A 15,094-nucleotide genomic window follows, 5' to 3' on the forward strand; every position below is an offset into this window, starting at 1 on the left:
GACTCCCACCTCACTCCCCAGCCTCTCGGGACTTCATGCAGGTCCTACAACACACCAAGCATGCTCCCATCTCAGGGCCTTTGCATTTACTCATCTGTCTACCTCTAATGCACTCTGCCAGATGTCTTCACGACTCAGCTGCTTCAGGTTTTGATTCAAATATCACCTTTGCAGTAGACCACTCTGTAGAAGTTTCACGGTTGAAAGGAGAGAGGCGGATTGTCTCTTAAAAAACACAGTAGAGAGGTAAAAGGGTTGATGCAAAGGGGAGGCGTGGATAATTCAGGGTAAGAAGAGAATCAGAAGAGCACGGGTAAGTGGATTATCGTTAAAAAGTACTTTTCCCTTTGATGTAAGAAGAAACAGAAGAGAAAGAAATATTTTGAAGTCTGAACTTGAGATGAATAAAATTGCAATATGATTTTAGAAAACCTTGCTATAGTTTCCTCTAAATTGTGCAGATCTGTCATCTCTTTGTAGGAAGTGGGGATAAACGTTAGAAGTAGTGGCTCACTGGGGAAAGAAACAGAACTGGAGATATTTCCTGGTGCTGCGCTAACCTGGATCCCTGCTGGATTGTGGGCTATTGGGATGCAAGGGCTGACACCCATGCTGGCATCAGGGGAGGGCGCACAGGAAAACGGAGAAGAGAAAGGGGCTGTTCATGGTGGACGTATGCCTCACTTGAAGCTTGAGGGCATGGGGTAGAGGCATTTTATTATCACTGTGGTTGTAAGTGTGAATAAGAAGTGGAGTTGTAACTCATCACATCTTGGTCTGGGCTAAGAGGACCTCATACCAAAGGTACAGTGACAGAACTGGAGGAGTGGAAATTGTGGTGGTCCTCTGTCCCATCTAGTCTTCACTTCCCTTAGGAAAACCCCACGACCTGACTTTCTTCCTTTGCAAGAGTGAGTGTGAAACTGATCAAAGAAGATTTGGTGGAGGCAGTGGAGTAGGGAGGTGGTGGGCAGGTCTGTGGGTCTTTAGTTCTGAAGAAGTGATGCATGAATTAAAATCTGAAAACCAGAGTGGTAAAGCACTTGGAAATAAACAGGGAGGGAGGTGTTTTAAGAGCACCTGGTAGCTTCTTTTGGCAGGACAATGTTAGGAGTTTACGTTTATGAAAACGTAGCTGGCAGAAATGATTTAGTATGATAAATTTAAATTTCACTGAAATACGTGTTAAATCTCCTCAGGAATATAGGTAAGACAGGGCATTTACTATTTTGCGAATTCCAAACATTCATCAGGCACCAAATTGTACATGGCACAATATTGGTGGCGTACATGTTTGGTGACCGCACAAAGGTCCTGTCCTTATGCTTCTCACAAGGAAGCAAAGCAGATTTCGTTTCACGTGCCAACTCAAGTTGATTGTAGAGGCTGCTTGGAGTGGTGTTGATGGTTTCAAGTCAAGTCTGGGTTTACTGAAATAGAGAGTGGTCGGGTTAGCTGTGTCTGCCGGGTCTGTCCCGTACAGTTTGGGAGACGCTGGAGCCACCTTGGAAATGGGCCCTTAGCACTACTTCTTACTACCTGTGTGGCCTTGGGCAGGTCGTTCATCTCATCTAGTCTCAGTTTCTTCATCTGCACAAAAGCAACAAGAACAGTACCTACCTCAGAACACTGCTGTGAGGATTAAACGAGACAGTGCTTTAGAGCTGCACTGTCCAGTATGGTAACCACCAGCCACCTGTGGTTTTTGAGCACTTGAAATGTGGCTCGTACATATTAAGATGGGCCGTGAGTATAAAATACACGCTGGATTTTGAATACTTTTAGTGCCAAAAAAATGCATCAAAACTCAATAATTTTTTTATATTGATTACAAATTTTATGGTAATATTTTAGATATATGGGATTAAATAAAATGTTATTAAAATTAATTTCACCCATTTCTTTTTCCTTTTTTAAAAAAATTTTTATTCTTTTTCCTTTTTGTAGTGTGCTGCTTTAGGACGTTTACCATGGTGCCTGGCACACAGTAAACACTTGGGAATGTCAGCTATGTTGTACCAAAGCATCCCCCAGCATCAGACATTAGCCCTGATGCCTCCCTCCTGAGCACAAGCCTGTGGCATGAGGCTAGGGGTGTGTGTGTGTGTGTGTGTGTGTGTGTGTGTGTGTGTGTGTGTGTGTGTTTTAGCTTTTTTTTTTTTAATGCCATGTGTCTCTGTTGATGGCTCTTTGATTCTGACTGGAGTGGGCCTTCAACCTTACTCCTCATCCCTTGAGGAAGGAAGATGTCTTCCCAAAAAGAACACCATACCATAGGGGTCGGTAAACTGTTTCCATAAAGGGTCAGATGGTCGACACGGTAGGTTTTGCTGGCCTGTGGTCTTGGTTGCAGCTATTTGGCCATTGTAGCGTGAAAGCAGCCATAGATGGTGCATAACAAAGGAGCGTGTTTGTGCACCGACAGAAATTTATCTATGGACCCTGAATTTGGAGTTCGTATAATTTCCATGTGTCACAAAATATTATTCTTTTTATTTTTCCCAGCTATTTAAAAGCATTTTTAGTTCATGAACTGTACAAAAACAGGCATGGGCCAGACTTGGCCTGTGGGCTGCAGATTACTGACCTTGCCATAATAAATGCCATGTACATTTAGCAGCCCAGAGCCTGGCTTGATTGGTTTTTCATGTGTATAGAACCTAACATTTAGTTTATATTGTACCATTTTATTTTTTTTACTTTTAGTGGGTTTTCATTTAACCTATTTTATACTCAGTGGTCTAAATGGAACAAAATGTTATTTATGAAACTGTTATTTATTGAGATATTTGTAAGCAAGGGGAAGCAGGAGAGAAAAAAATTAAAGGAGTATGTAGGGACCAAAGGAAATTTTTTTGTTTGAAATACTTGTGTTTTCTGTATGGATTGAATTCACTGAAGAGTTCCTTGGCTTAAAAGTGACATTAAACCACGAAGCAGAAACATATCTTAAGGTTTTGTCTTCCATGGATCTGTGGTGGAAACCCCATTTCCCACTTTGTCCATCTGTGATCAAAGAAAATGCTGAATAATGAGGGTATTGATGAAAGAATATTTAATAACTTGGTAAAGAGGTCAAAACTTTTAGCTGCAAAAGTGATTTCCATAAGTTCATTATTGTACATTACTGAACAGCAGAGAGCTGCCAAAAGTAATTAACCGGGAAATACTAAGCCAGGCACATATATGGTGGAAAATTCTTTTTTTCCCGATAGAGACTATTTCTGGACCTAGTTGGATTTCCAATTACACACTCTCCTTCCCTTCAGGGATTTTCTGCAGAGCTGTCTGGTGAACACAGATGTCAGAAGAGGCAGCATATGGCATTATGAAGGGTATTTAAAAAGTTAAGGAAAGGTTAGTTTTTGTGTATGCTTATTACACAACTTAAAAATAGCTTTGACTCTATTTGTAAATCAGATGATGGCCAGCTCTCAGGCCTGTGCCAAGTGTGAAGCTTTAAAACAAGGTTTCTTTTGAGTGGCTTTGGTGGCATTGGGAAGGAGAAAGCACTGCAGGAATTTTAAGATCTACTTTCTCTGTTATACACAAAAATGATCTGAGTTTACAGAGATATCTGCAGTAACGTTGAGAAGGACTTCACAGAACAGAGGGCATCTTTAGTCAGCGATTAACAACGCTGTGCAGCATTTTAAGAGGTGGTGACTATGTCCCTTGTCTGCGTAGAGCCCGGAGCTCCGGCAAAAGGGAGAAAAAATGTTCACAACCGTTTGCAAATACAATCTATTTCATCCTCAACCTAGCAACCACAGAGAAAGAGATGACTATTTCTCATCTGCACTCCTACCACCCTGCCCCCGATTTTATATTTTGGTGCCGTAAATTACTGCTAGAACGTTCGGACGTTCAAATAAGACTTACTAAGTGCCTAGGAAATTCCAAGCTGCCCTTGTAAATTTAGAGGGAAGACAACAAGTTGCAAAAAAATGTCAAGTACTTCAAGTCGACCTTTTAATAAGGACACATGAGACAAGTGAGCGGACTTTAAATTGGATCTCTGTACATCCTTTGAGTCACTCCCTGAATCCAGCAAGAATTAGGGGTGGGTTGGGGCCTCTCTGCTCCTGCACCCCAGCTTCTGGGGGCAGCTGTGTGTTTCTTGGGTCTGTGATGGACACGGTCACATGTCAGAGCAGTGAGACCCAGGCATGCAGTCTGCCCCCTCTTCCAGTTTCTCTTTAATGAGAAAACCCCTCAAAGCTTTGACTCTGTGAAGAGTCCCATTAAAAACAGAAGTTCTGTGAGTGGGATTTCCTGCACTTCACATCTGGGTGGCTGGCTTTGAACCGCCGAAATGCTTGCCCTCCAGTTGATCAACCTACTAGGTGTATTTGGATTGTAGACTCAAAGCTGTTTTTTACTTTCTCCTTGCTTAGTGTCACTTAGATAAAAATAAATTATGCCCCCTTCCCCAACACACACACAGACACACAGACACACACACAGAGACACACAGACACACACACACAGACACACAGACACAGACACACACACAGAGACACATAGACACACACACAGACACACACAGAGACACACACACACGCACACAGACACACAGACACAGAGACACACAGACACACAGGCACACACACAGACACACAAACACACACACAGACACACAGACACAGACACACAGACACACACACACAGACAGACACACAGGCACACACCAGACACACACACAGACACACAGACACGCAGAGACAGACACACACACACAGACACACACACACACAGACACACAGACACACACACAGACACACGCACACGCAGACACGCACACACACACGCAGTCTTTAGTCTTTGTGAGATTGCCGGTGATGGGAGGTAGCCAGTGTGTCAGGCCCAAAGGAAGCACATTGTTTCCTCCAGTCACTGGGCTGACAAAATTGTCAACCCCGATGGTTTATCTTAAAGTCACGAAAGATCAGTGACTCTCAATAACCAAGGGTGCTGTTGTGCTGGGGCCCAGCTCCCAGCAGGTTAGTATTTCTGATTCTATCCCACTGTGGGACGCTGTGGTGGGTACCATGATGTACCACCCGGAACCAGCCTGTCGGGGATGAAGACTCACTCCCTGAAGCTGCTGGGAAGGTTGCAGCCCGCCGCCCTCCAAGCCAGCTTCCTGGGGGCTGCCCCGCTAGGGACACTCACCCTGGCCCGGGGGAACTCCTCCTTGGGTGGAGGTCCAGCCCCTCCCCCCAACTCAGGACGCCTCTCGGGGGTCGGCGCTGCTTCTGAGGGCGCCCCGTGGACGCGGCGTGAGCCTGTGTTGAGGCTCTTCCCCTCCTCCTCCCCAGTCCCGCCTCTGCACGCCTCCCCTTCTCTAGGTGCTGGGCCCAGGTGCACGCCCTGCGCTTGAATCACCGTCTCAGAGTCGGCTTCCCAGGGAACCCGACCTTGGACACGTGTGGTTCTTGTTTCCTTTGAAGATGGGTTTTTCCGATCTTGAAATTAGCTTCAAACGTATGAAAACGGTGTAGTGTGAAGAACTGATAAAAAAGAGTTAAGAAGTTTTCTAGTTTTTATATCCTTTCCAGAAGTTCTTGTATAACACGAATTGTTTCAATTAGCTCCACCATTGCAGCACCTATAGCATAACTGAGGGCTGGGAGAAACATTATGGAAGAAGGATCTAGGTTCTGGTGATGACTAACATAGAGCCGAGGAGAGCCGGGAGTCCAAGAGGATTGCGATCTTGAACCTGTGTGACTGAGGCAATAAGGGTGTCAACATACACAAAGAGGCTATACACAGGCTGTGCAACTTTTATAATAATCAAAGGTGGGTAGAATGCAAGAAAAAAAGTACAGCTGCTGTTCTTCTTCTGAGAGGCAGTGGCTTAGAATCTTAACTCCGTTACTTCTTTCCTGTGTGACCCTGGGGAAGTCACTTAATATCTTTGTGACTCAGGTTCTCATTTGTAAAATAAGGATAATAATACTTAATATTGCTAGTTGATCTTTTTTATTTCAAACGTGTTCCAGTTATCTATTGCTGTGAATGAACCTCTCAACACTTAGTACCTTCAAACAACAATGGTTTATTATTTCTTACGAGTCTCACTCACTCCACTCGTACACACAAGTTTGATGATTATTCGCCTGAATCAGTTATTACCATTATTGTTGTGAAATTTTCTAATTCCATGATTCCTTATACATTTATTTATTGGAATTCTATGGTAAAGAATAACTTTTTCTGAATATATATATATATATATATATATATATGTAGAAATGAATGCTTGCTGTACAGCAGAAACTAACACAACATTGTAAATCAACTATACTTCAATAAAATAAATTAAAAATTGTTAAAAAAAACCTTTTTCTTCTCCTTCATTTAGTCATCTATTAAATTATGTATCAGCACAAACTCATACTCTTATTTTATTCAGTAGGTTATAATCCATTATTTATTTGAATGTTCAAGTTATCTGACCATTATCATAATAATGTTCAACTTGAACGTTCAAATAATTAAAAATATTTTTTTCAGATTTCCCATATTTTCCCTGTGCACATGCATGGGTAGCCTTCCCTGTTATCAACATCACTCACAAGAATGGCACTTTTTTTTTTTTTTTTTTACCAAGGATGAACCTGCAATGATGCATCATAATCACCCAAAGTTCCTAGTTTATGCGAGGGTTCACTCTTGGTGGTGTGAATTCTGTGGGTTTTGATGAACGTGTAATGACATATGTCCATCATCATAATATCATACAGAGTATTTTCACTGCCCTAAATTCCCCTATGTTCTGCCTGTCAAAGATCAGTTGACAGTATTTATAGGGTCTATTTCTGGGCTGTCTATTCTGTTCCATTGATATATTTGTCTGTTCTTTTGCCAGTATCACATGGTCTTGATTACTGTAGCTTTATAGTAAGTCTTGAAGTCAGGTAGCATTATTCTTCCAACTTCGTTCTCCTTCAGTATTACGTTAGCTATTCTGGGTCTTTTGCTTCTCCAGGTAAACTTTAGAATCAGTTTGTTGACATTCATGAAATAACTTGCTGGGATTTTGATTAGGATTTAGGACTGCATTGAATCTAAAGATCAAGTTGCGAAGAACTGATGTCTTGACAACGAAGTTTCTCTATTTATGAACATTGAATATCTCTCCATTTATTTAGCTCTTTGATTTCACTTATCAGAGTTTTGTAGTTTTCCTCATCTAGATCTTGTACACATTTTGTTAGATTTACGCCTATTTCATTTTTTTTGGTGCTAATGTAAGTGGACCTTGTAATTTAACTTCAGATTCTACTTGTTCATTGTTGGTATACAGTGACCGTAATATTTTTAGTTGAGAAAACACTCTCTCCACATGTGCTGAGCTACCTGGTAAAATCAGAGAAAATTCTGATGTGTGGAGGATATTCTCAATTTCAATTTTTTCCCATATTGAACTGTTTATGTGTTTCAGCCCAAATATTTTGCAGGGTCTGCCTTTGCCTCTTCTCAACAAATATTTTTCCAAGACAGAACTTGTTAGTTGTCTCTATTTATGGTTCTTTTGAGTGTTTCATCAAGTTTAGTTGCTGCACCATTATGGGGCTTCTCAATTTCCCTTCAATTCAGTATAGAATATGCCTCTCCCATTAAAAGCAAGAACTTAATGAACAGAAGTTTCTTCCCACAAATGGAGATGTTCTCAAAGCATGAGTATACAATTTCAAAGTTAAATCTTGTGCAGGTTAAACCCATCTCATATTAATATTTTGCTAAGCCAAAAAAGATCCGGGACAAATAATCAGAACGTGGGGATAACAGTGCGACCCAGACCATTCTGGTGAGGGCTCGCCTGTCTAAAAGGCCTTTTGTGGTCTGGTCCAGCCTCATCTCTACTGCCTCTCCTGCCTCTGATCGTGTCTCACCCAGCTCTTGTCTTCAGTAGGCTTCATGCCTTTGCACTTGTTGCTGCTCTGCCTGGAAACTGGTCCCCTCCATTCTCACCCGACTCCTTTTTCCTTATCCTACAGCCCCAGACTGTGCATCATTTCCTCTAGGCGCCTCCCGTGGCCCCTCTGAAGTGCCCCCCACTCTCCCTCTATTGCAGCCGTTCTGTGTGGACCTATATCTGTTCAATTGTTCCTCCTCCTTCACCTTTTCAAGACATTCTTTGTCCAGTGTCCTAATTATTGAAGAGTCCTGTTCCTTGCTTCCTATGGTGACAGCTACTAGATAAACTGATCTGTGCTGTGTGATAAGTGACTTTGATGAGTTGCTTATCTGCTCCTGAGAACATACTTGTATTTCACTGAGGCCCACTGGGGCAGTGGTCAAAGTAGGGTGCACACATCTGGGAGTCACAAGACCATTTATAAGGGGGTAGGTAGAAAACATACTAACTTTTATTTCCATTATTTTATTGAGAAAAACTAAGAAAGTCGGGTTTTCTAATATTTATATTTTGGTTGAGAAAGTGCATGTATATAACTTAATAAATCTAACTTGACATGGTAACATGCACCAAATATTTGTATCGATTGGGTGCTCCATCATAAACATCTGAAGCCCACTGCCATAGAGGCACACTGACATGCCAGTGGGTGACCCTTCAAGCTTTCTGGTAGTGTAATGCCATACTTATCAAGTGTTTCCTACATGCCAGCCACTGTTCTGTACCCTTTACAGGGATTGGCATACTTATTCCTTACAGCCATCTTGTGTGATTGTCTTCATTTTGTGGATGAAAAAATTGAACCTGGAGAATCAGGTAACATGTTCAAGGACAGGACTAGTACGTGGCTGATTTGGGATAGAACCTATGTGGTCTGATTGCAGAGGCCACTTGCTTAACCCTCGCTCCATACTGTACCCGTCTGTTCCCCTGGGGTGGGCACATGTGGCCTCCAGGTGGGGAGGGACCATGTGTGTCTTGTTCACTGTGGTACCCTTATAAGTGTTTCTTAAATGAATGAAGGAACTGAGGGCCTGTCACCACCTCTGAATTCATGTCCCTTAAATGGGAACTTTGAATAAGTTCTCTTTTATTTTTAACTTGAAACATTTTTTCCCTTGCAATAAATAGAGTTGATGAGAAATTGGCATGAGTTAAATTAGCAGTCTTTGTTTAGGAACTTACATGAAAAAAGCCTGCATCATTTTAATACTAATGGTCAGTTATGAGTCCCAGCTCACCCCTGGCGTGACTAATGCCTTCCTTTTTTTCCCTTGATCATGAGGGTATGAGAAATGAACCTTAGAAATGAACTTCAGCTTCCCTCTGTACACTGTATGAAGTGTCCCTCAAACATGTACAGCCTTAAAACAGCAACAGGAACAGCAGCAACATACAAATGGAAAAGAGAAGCAGAACGTAACTAATTTGTTGGGGGAGGTTTACCCACGGATAGCCTTTTAAGTCTTAATTCTCTGGCACAAGGATATGTAATAATCTCTCAGGTGTTCTGGGATTTAATAAAATTGTTCTGGTTTGGCTAAATAAGTTGGTGATTCTGTAAGTTTGATTCCCTCTACATCTGAAAGACTATTAAGAGAGTCTTGACAAGTTTTGTATTATATCACTATATTTAAATTATGACCGTTTTCTTCCCTGTTTTCCTTTTAGGCTCTTTCAAGACACTTATTCTTCCATCAGTAAGTATTTATTTAAAAAATTTGCTTTCAGAAATATACATTGCGTCAGTGAAATAAATGAATTAGTATTTTATTGGCTTTTATATTGATTTACATTCCTTGCGAGTGTGATTGAGTTCAGTTCCAACTTCAGATTGTTTAAGATTAATATTACTTCAGGGAGATTGGATATTAGCCTCTTCAAACTCACAGTGGAGATTTTCCCCTCGTAAAATGGAGAACTTCACTGAGGGGGACTGGCTTGGGCTGTTACCATAGGTACCTGGGAGGGTTGGGTCCTGCTTCTGCCTTAAGGAGACTTACAGTCTTGGGTGTGTACTTAATGCTCCGTCCCAGTTTCTTTGTCCTGGAAAAGGGCAGTGCTTCACTGAGCGGAATTGTACCCTGAGGCAAAATAAAACAAAAGTAATTGATACTGACCCTGTCTTTGTTTAAAATTTTGATTTTTTTGTTTCATAATTTAATTTTTGCATCACTTTTGCTATTTAAAACTATTTAAAATATTAAAAAACTTTAACTGTTGATTACTGAGTTTTTTTGGCACGCTCTTAAATTTTGCACTTGAGGCAAGTGCCTGGCTTCCCTCACCATGGTCCTGGTCCTGGAGGAGGGGATAAAGGTATAGTCTATTTCATAGGGGCTACCTTGGAGGTGAAATGAGATGTGAACGTGCTGTAGCGTCTGCTACAGAAGTGGAAAGGGTTATTATTTTGTTGAGAGAGTCATAAAACCTGTTTATTAAATATTGTTTGTGAACTAGTCCTGCTTCTCATAGCTTTCGTTTGGAAGTTTGTGCTTTTATTACTGTTCTGTTTTGGAGCTTCACACATTTAATATACAGTCGAATAGAACATAGCATCCACCAAGAGGACAATTTGGTGTACTTTTCTGGGACTAGGTGACTGATGACTTTGACCCTGACAGATTACACACTTATGTAAGGTTGACATTTCCCGATGAGCCAGGTTCCCCGTTAACTCTTGAAGGTTACTTATCAAGCACATTCAGAAACCACATTCATTTTGGGGGGGTTCTTAGAGAATATAGTGCTCCCAAACTGTCCTTTATAAAAATTACTTATATTCCATAGCTATTATGTTTCTTACCTATTTTTAAAAAATGTTGATTTATTTGCTTGGCTGCGTTGGGTCCTAGCTGTGGCATGCGGGATCTTTTATTTATTTTTTATTTTTTATTTTTAAAAAAATTAACTGTGTTCTTCCAGTGTCTTTTTATTTTATTTTTTGATATTTATTTTATTTATTTATTTAATCTTTAAAAAATTTTCGGCTGCATTGGGTCTTAGTTGCAGCACGCAGGATTTTCATTGTGGCATGCAGGATCTTTTGTTGTGGTACATGGGCTTCTCTCTAGTTGTGGCATGTGGGTTTTCTCTCTCTAGTTGTGGCACACGGGCTTAGTTGCCCCGTGGCATGTGGGATCCCTGGCCAGGGATTGAACCTGCATCCCCTGCATTGGAAGGCGGATTCTTTACCACTGGACCACCAGGGAAGTCCCAGCGTGGGATCTTTTAGTTGTGGCATGTAGGATCTTTAGTTGTGGCGTGTGGGATCTTTAGTTGTGGCATGTGGGATCTAGTTCCGTGACCAGGGATCAAACCCGGTCCCCTTGTATTGGGAGCGTGGAGTCTTAGCCACTGGACCACCAGGGAAGTCCCTGTTTCTTACTTATTATTATGTTTGTACTTACCTTACTAAGAAATATACTGTTGTAATAATAGAAAGTGGGGTTGGGGGGAGGGAAGGCCTAAGCAGGCAGATGTGGGGAAAACAACCCAATCTTAGTGACGATAAGACATTAGCCTGCATTAATGTGATCCCAGACATTAGGTGCTGGCCCCCCGGTGTCTGTGTCCATAACTCTGTTGAAAAAGTATTACAATGAGAAGATTAAAATAAATCCTGTGTAAAATATAATTGTCTGATAGCAGAAGGGGGTGAGATTTCAGTTCAGGAATCAAAACTCAACGCATAATAACTGTCTGCTTTCCTCAAAGACGTCTGCAGTGGCACGGTCCGGAGTGTAGCAAGTCTGGAAGGAGCAGGCATGTGGGCGGACGAGGGCACTCGGGCTGATTCCAATAATGTGCCTATAAGCTGTACTTGTCCCAATTAGCTACAAATTTGGCTACTATTAGTCTTAAAGTCTTAACCATGTGAAATACGAATCCCAACATCCTATATTTGTCTTTAATATTATGCCATTTCTATTGTATGTAGATATAGCAATTATTTATTGAAAGATTTACCAGGAGTTATATTTAGGACTAGATCCCTTTTTAGTAAAGCAAAATTTTAAAGGCTTAGTCATAAAGTGTCTGGGAAAATTTGATAACGCTTGGCAAAAATAGAAGGTTCTGTATTTTTACGAGTGTTCAATTAAAATAGACCCATCTTTCCAAGTGCTCTTGCATTCTGATGTTTGCAGATGTAATATTTTAAATTATTTTTTTAAGGTCCTCATGAAGTTTTGCTATAAAATATGAATATATTGGCTGCATTAAAACAAATGTATTTTTAATATCTGACTAGATCATTGTTTCTGTTTTTGATACAGTAAAATCAGCCTTCAATAAGAAGTAAATAAAAAACAGAATTTACACTTAACATAAAGATTATTGTTTGTACAAAACATGCTAGAAAAAGTCTTTTTATTCTCTTTGTAAATAAATCCAACTTAAAACAAGGGAGTGGTTTTTAAAATTAGCATGCCTAAAAAATTTTTTTAAATCTTATATTGGAATATAGTTGATTTACAATGCTGTGTTAGTTTTAGGTGTACAGCAAAGTGAATCAGTTATACATATACATATATCTATTCTTTTTTAGATTCTTTTCCCATATAGGTTATTACAGAATATTGAGTATAGTTCCCTGTCCTATGCAGTAGGTCCTTGTTGATTGTCTATTTTATGTATAGTAGTGTATATATGTTAATCCAAACCTCCTAATAAAATTAGAATGCTTTTAAAGTTTAGTTACTAATATATTTTAAAATAGAAACTATCATCTTAAATTTCTCAGTTTTATTTTGAAAGTTATTTGAAACTACCATTACTTTTGGTAACTGGAGTTAATAGTGAAATAAAGTAGGATAAATACTATTGTGTTGTTTGTTTTCTTAAGACAGTTGATCTTTCAGAGAAGGTGAGATGGTTTTAGACGGCCCAGATTAGAATAAGGAATCCATTTATTGTTCATCAAGAACCTTTTTGAGCATGCCTCTATCATCTACCTGGAGAGTTTGCGTTTATGTATACACAAACTAGACTTAGCATAACTGAGAATCAACCATGCTCAACTCAGATGCTCGTTGATATTTTGTTGATCTAAGCCCTGGGTATTGTATACCCCCAGACTCTTATTCTGATGCCAGACAGTGTCTGTATATGGGAACTACGTCTTTTCCCAGCCCTGTGACCTCAGTTCAACATGTAGGATCCAAAATCTCTGTGGGTAAATAATTGGTTCTTGTATAAGAGATAAGGAAGTCTCTTATTAGGGAACCCCTTTATTACCAATTCTGGGAATCCTTTTTGGTCATTGTGTCCCTCAAGAAGGTGGGAAGCAATTTACCAGCAGAGATTCAGGAGCTTATATTACCTTCTGGGTCCTCTCCACTGTGGGAAGCAGGTTACAACCCACTGCAGGTCTGGCACAGAGAGAATCTTTCATAAAGATTGCTTAACATCCCCAGTATTTTCTCCAGTCTCCTTCTCATTGTGTCCCTCTACTGTTACCAGTGGATGACCAAGGTCTCTGCTGACAACCAGCGTCCATGGTGACACCCTAAGGGGTGCAGTGACGGCTCATGGTTCATAGGGGCACACGAGGTCCACTCTGACAACTCCATACTGTCATCCTAGACTTTCCAGCTCTAGGATTAGCACCGAGGCTTTGAGGATCCCAAATCACCTAAATTTTACATGGGGAGAGGTGGGGTTTCTAACAGCGAGAATTAGGGTAACTGAAAGGAACAGAAAGATAGTCAGTACCATCTCCTCTTGTGTCAACTTCCTGAAGGAGGATGGAGCAGGGGACAGAGTAAAATGTTTTGGACACTTTTGTGTTAATTCTAATTTTCTAACTCTTTGACGTCCTCGTGGTTAAGAGGTCTCTTTAGTTTCAGACCTCTGCATCATTAATTTGATGACAGTCTTCAATCTACTCTCTGTTCTGGGGCCTCTGTGCCACTAAAAATGATCAAACTATATCCAAATCATAGAGAGAAATTCCATCTAATATATTTTTTAAGCATGAACTATTTATAAATCTGTGCTCTATACAAGCAAATGATATGCGGGTTCCTGGCATATATATTTTCCTGCTTACGGTATTCAGGACTCCGTTTAAAAGAATCTGAGGCCTGAAGCATCATTTGAGAGAATAGAATATAAGGATGCAAGTTCCAGGCTAGATTCTGAGCCCTTTAGGGCGTACGTCTTTGGTTCTTATTGAATCCCAAGCACCTAGAACAACCTGGAGCTCTGAAGTGCTCAGTCAATGTTTATTTATTAAAGGAAAGCAAAAATCAGTACTAGAGGTCATTTGAAGGTGATACTACTGATTGTTTCTCCTAACAGTTTACTATGAAAGTATCAAGTATCCAAAAAACCTGAAAGAGTTTCATAGGGAACACTCCTATAACCACCACTTAGAATCGACTGTTACCATTTTACCATACTTGCTCAATCACATATTTATGCATCTACTGATCTCTCCGTCCATTAATTGATCTTATTTTTAAAATGCATTTCCAAATAAATTGCAAACACCGGTACTTTTCTCCCTATTTCCTGCTGACCACTGTATTGGTGGTTTGTTACGTTTCCTTCATATTCTTATCCATATTGCTGGCTTTTTGGTGGCTGCGCTTTCTGGAAAATCTCCTTGGAGCTCTCTATGGACCACGCTTATTTGCAAAAAGGAGGCAGAACATTGGTTTCAGAATCTCAGGTTTATGAATATGAAAATGAACTAAAATTCAGGTGTGCTAGTTATCGATTGTTGTGTAACCTGTTATCCCCAAAGTCTGGTGTGAAACAACCATAAACTTGTATTATTTCCCACAGTTTCTGTGGGTCAGGAATTTGGGAGGCATGTAGTTGAGCAGTTCTGAGCTGCTGATGGCAGAGCTGCCGTCATCTGAAGGCTTCACCAGGCCTGGGGGTCCTCAGTAAGGTCTCTCTTCACGCGGCTGGCAGGTGGGTGGTGGCTATTGGCTTCTGTTCCTCCCCCCCGTGGGCCTCTCACAGGCGTCTTGAGTGTCCTTATCACATGGCAGCTGACTTCTCCCAGAGCCAGGAATCCAAGAAAGAGAGAACAGGCAGAAGCTATCCTGTTAATGCTAGTTACGTCTCCAGCTGGACTGTCTCCAATGCGATGCCTTCCTAGGGAATTTTCTAGGAACACATGTGTTTCACCCAGTATACTTTCGCTCCACC

The 15,094-nt window shown here is 40.8% G+C and overlaps 1 protein-coding gene and 1 long non-coding RNA gene across 3 annotated transcripts in view; one reads left to right on the top strand and one right to left on the bottom strand.

The window, feature by feature from the left end:
- Positions 1-15,094, bottom strand: part of LOC309634743 — a 632,894-nt gene that overhangs the window by 176,682 nt on the left and 441,118 nt on the right. The window lies entirely within an intron of this gene.
- CD109 (CD109 molecule) overlaps positions 1-15,094 on the top strand; it is a 132,608-nt gene that overhangs the window by 9,879 nt on the left and 107,635 nt on the right. Inside the window, exon 3 of one of the 2 annotated variants that reach the window (XM_082405031.1) lies at positions 9,602-9,630. The exons of the other annotated variant lie outside the window; for it this stretch is intronic. Within the exon in view, the coding sequence (XP_082261157.1) occupies positions 9,602-9,630 (29 nt within the window). The remainder of the gene's footprint in view (positions 1-9,601; positions 9,631-15,094) is intronic. 2 annotated transcript variants of the gene reach the window in all.

The sequence above is a fragment of the Balaenoptera borealis genome (assembly GCF_965194805.1).
Source record: "Balaenoptera borealis genome assembly, chromosome: 9".
Classification (NCBI taxonomy): Eukaryota; Metazoa; Chordata; class Mammalia; order Artiodactyla; family Balaenopteridae; genus Balaenoptera; species Balaenoptera borealis.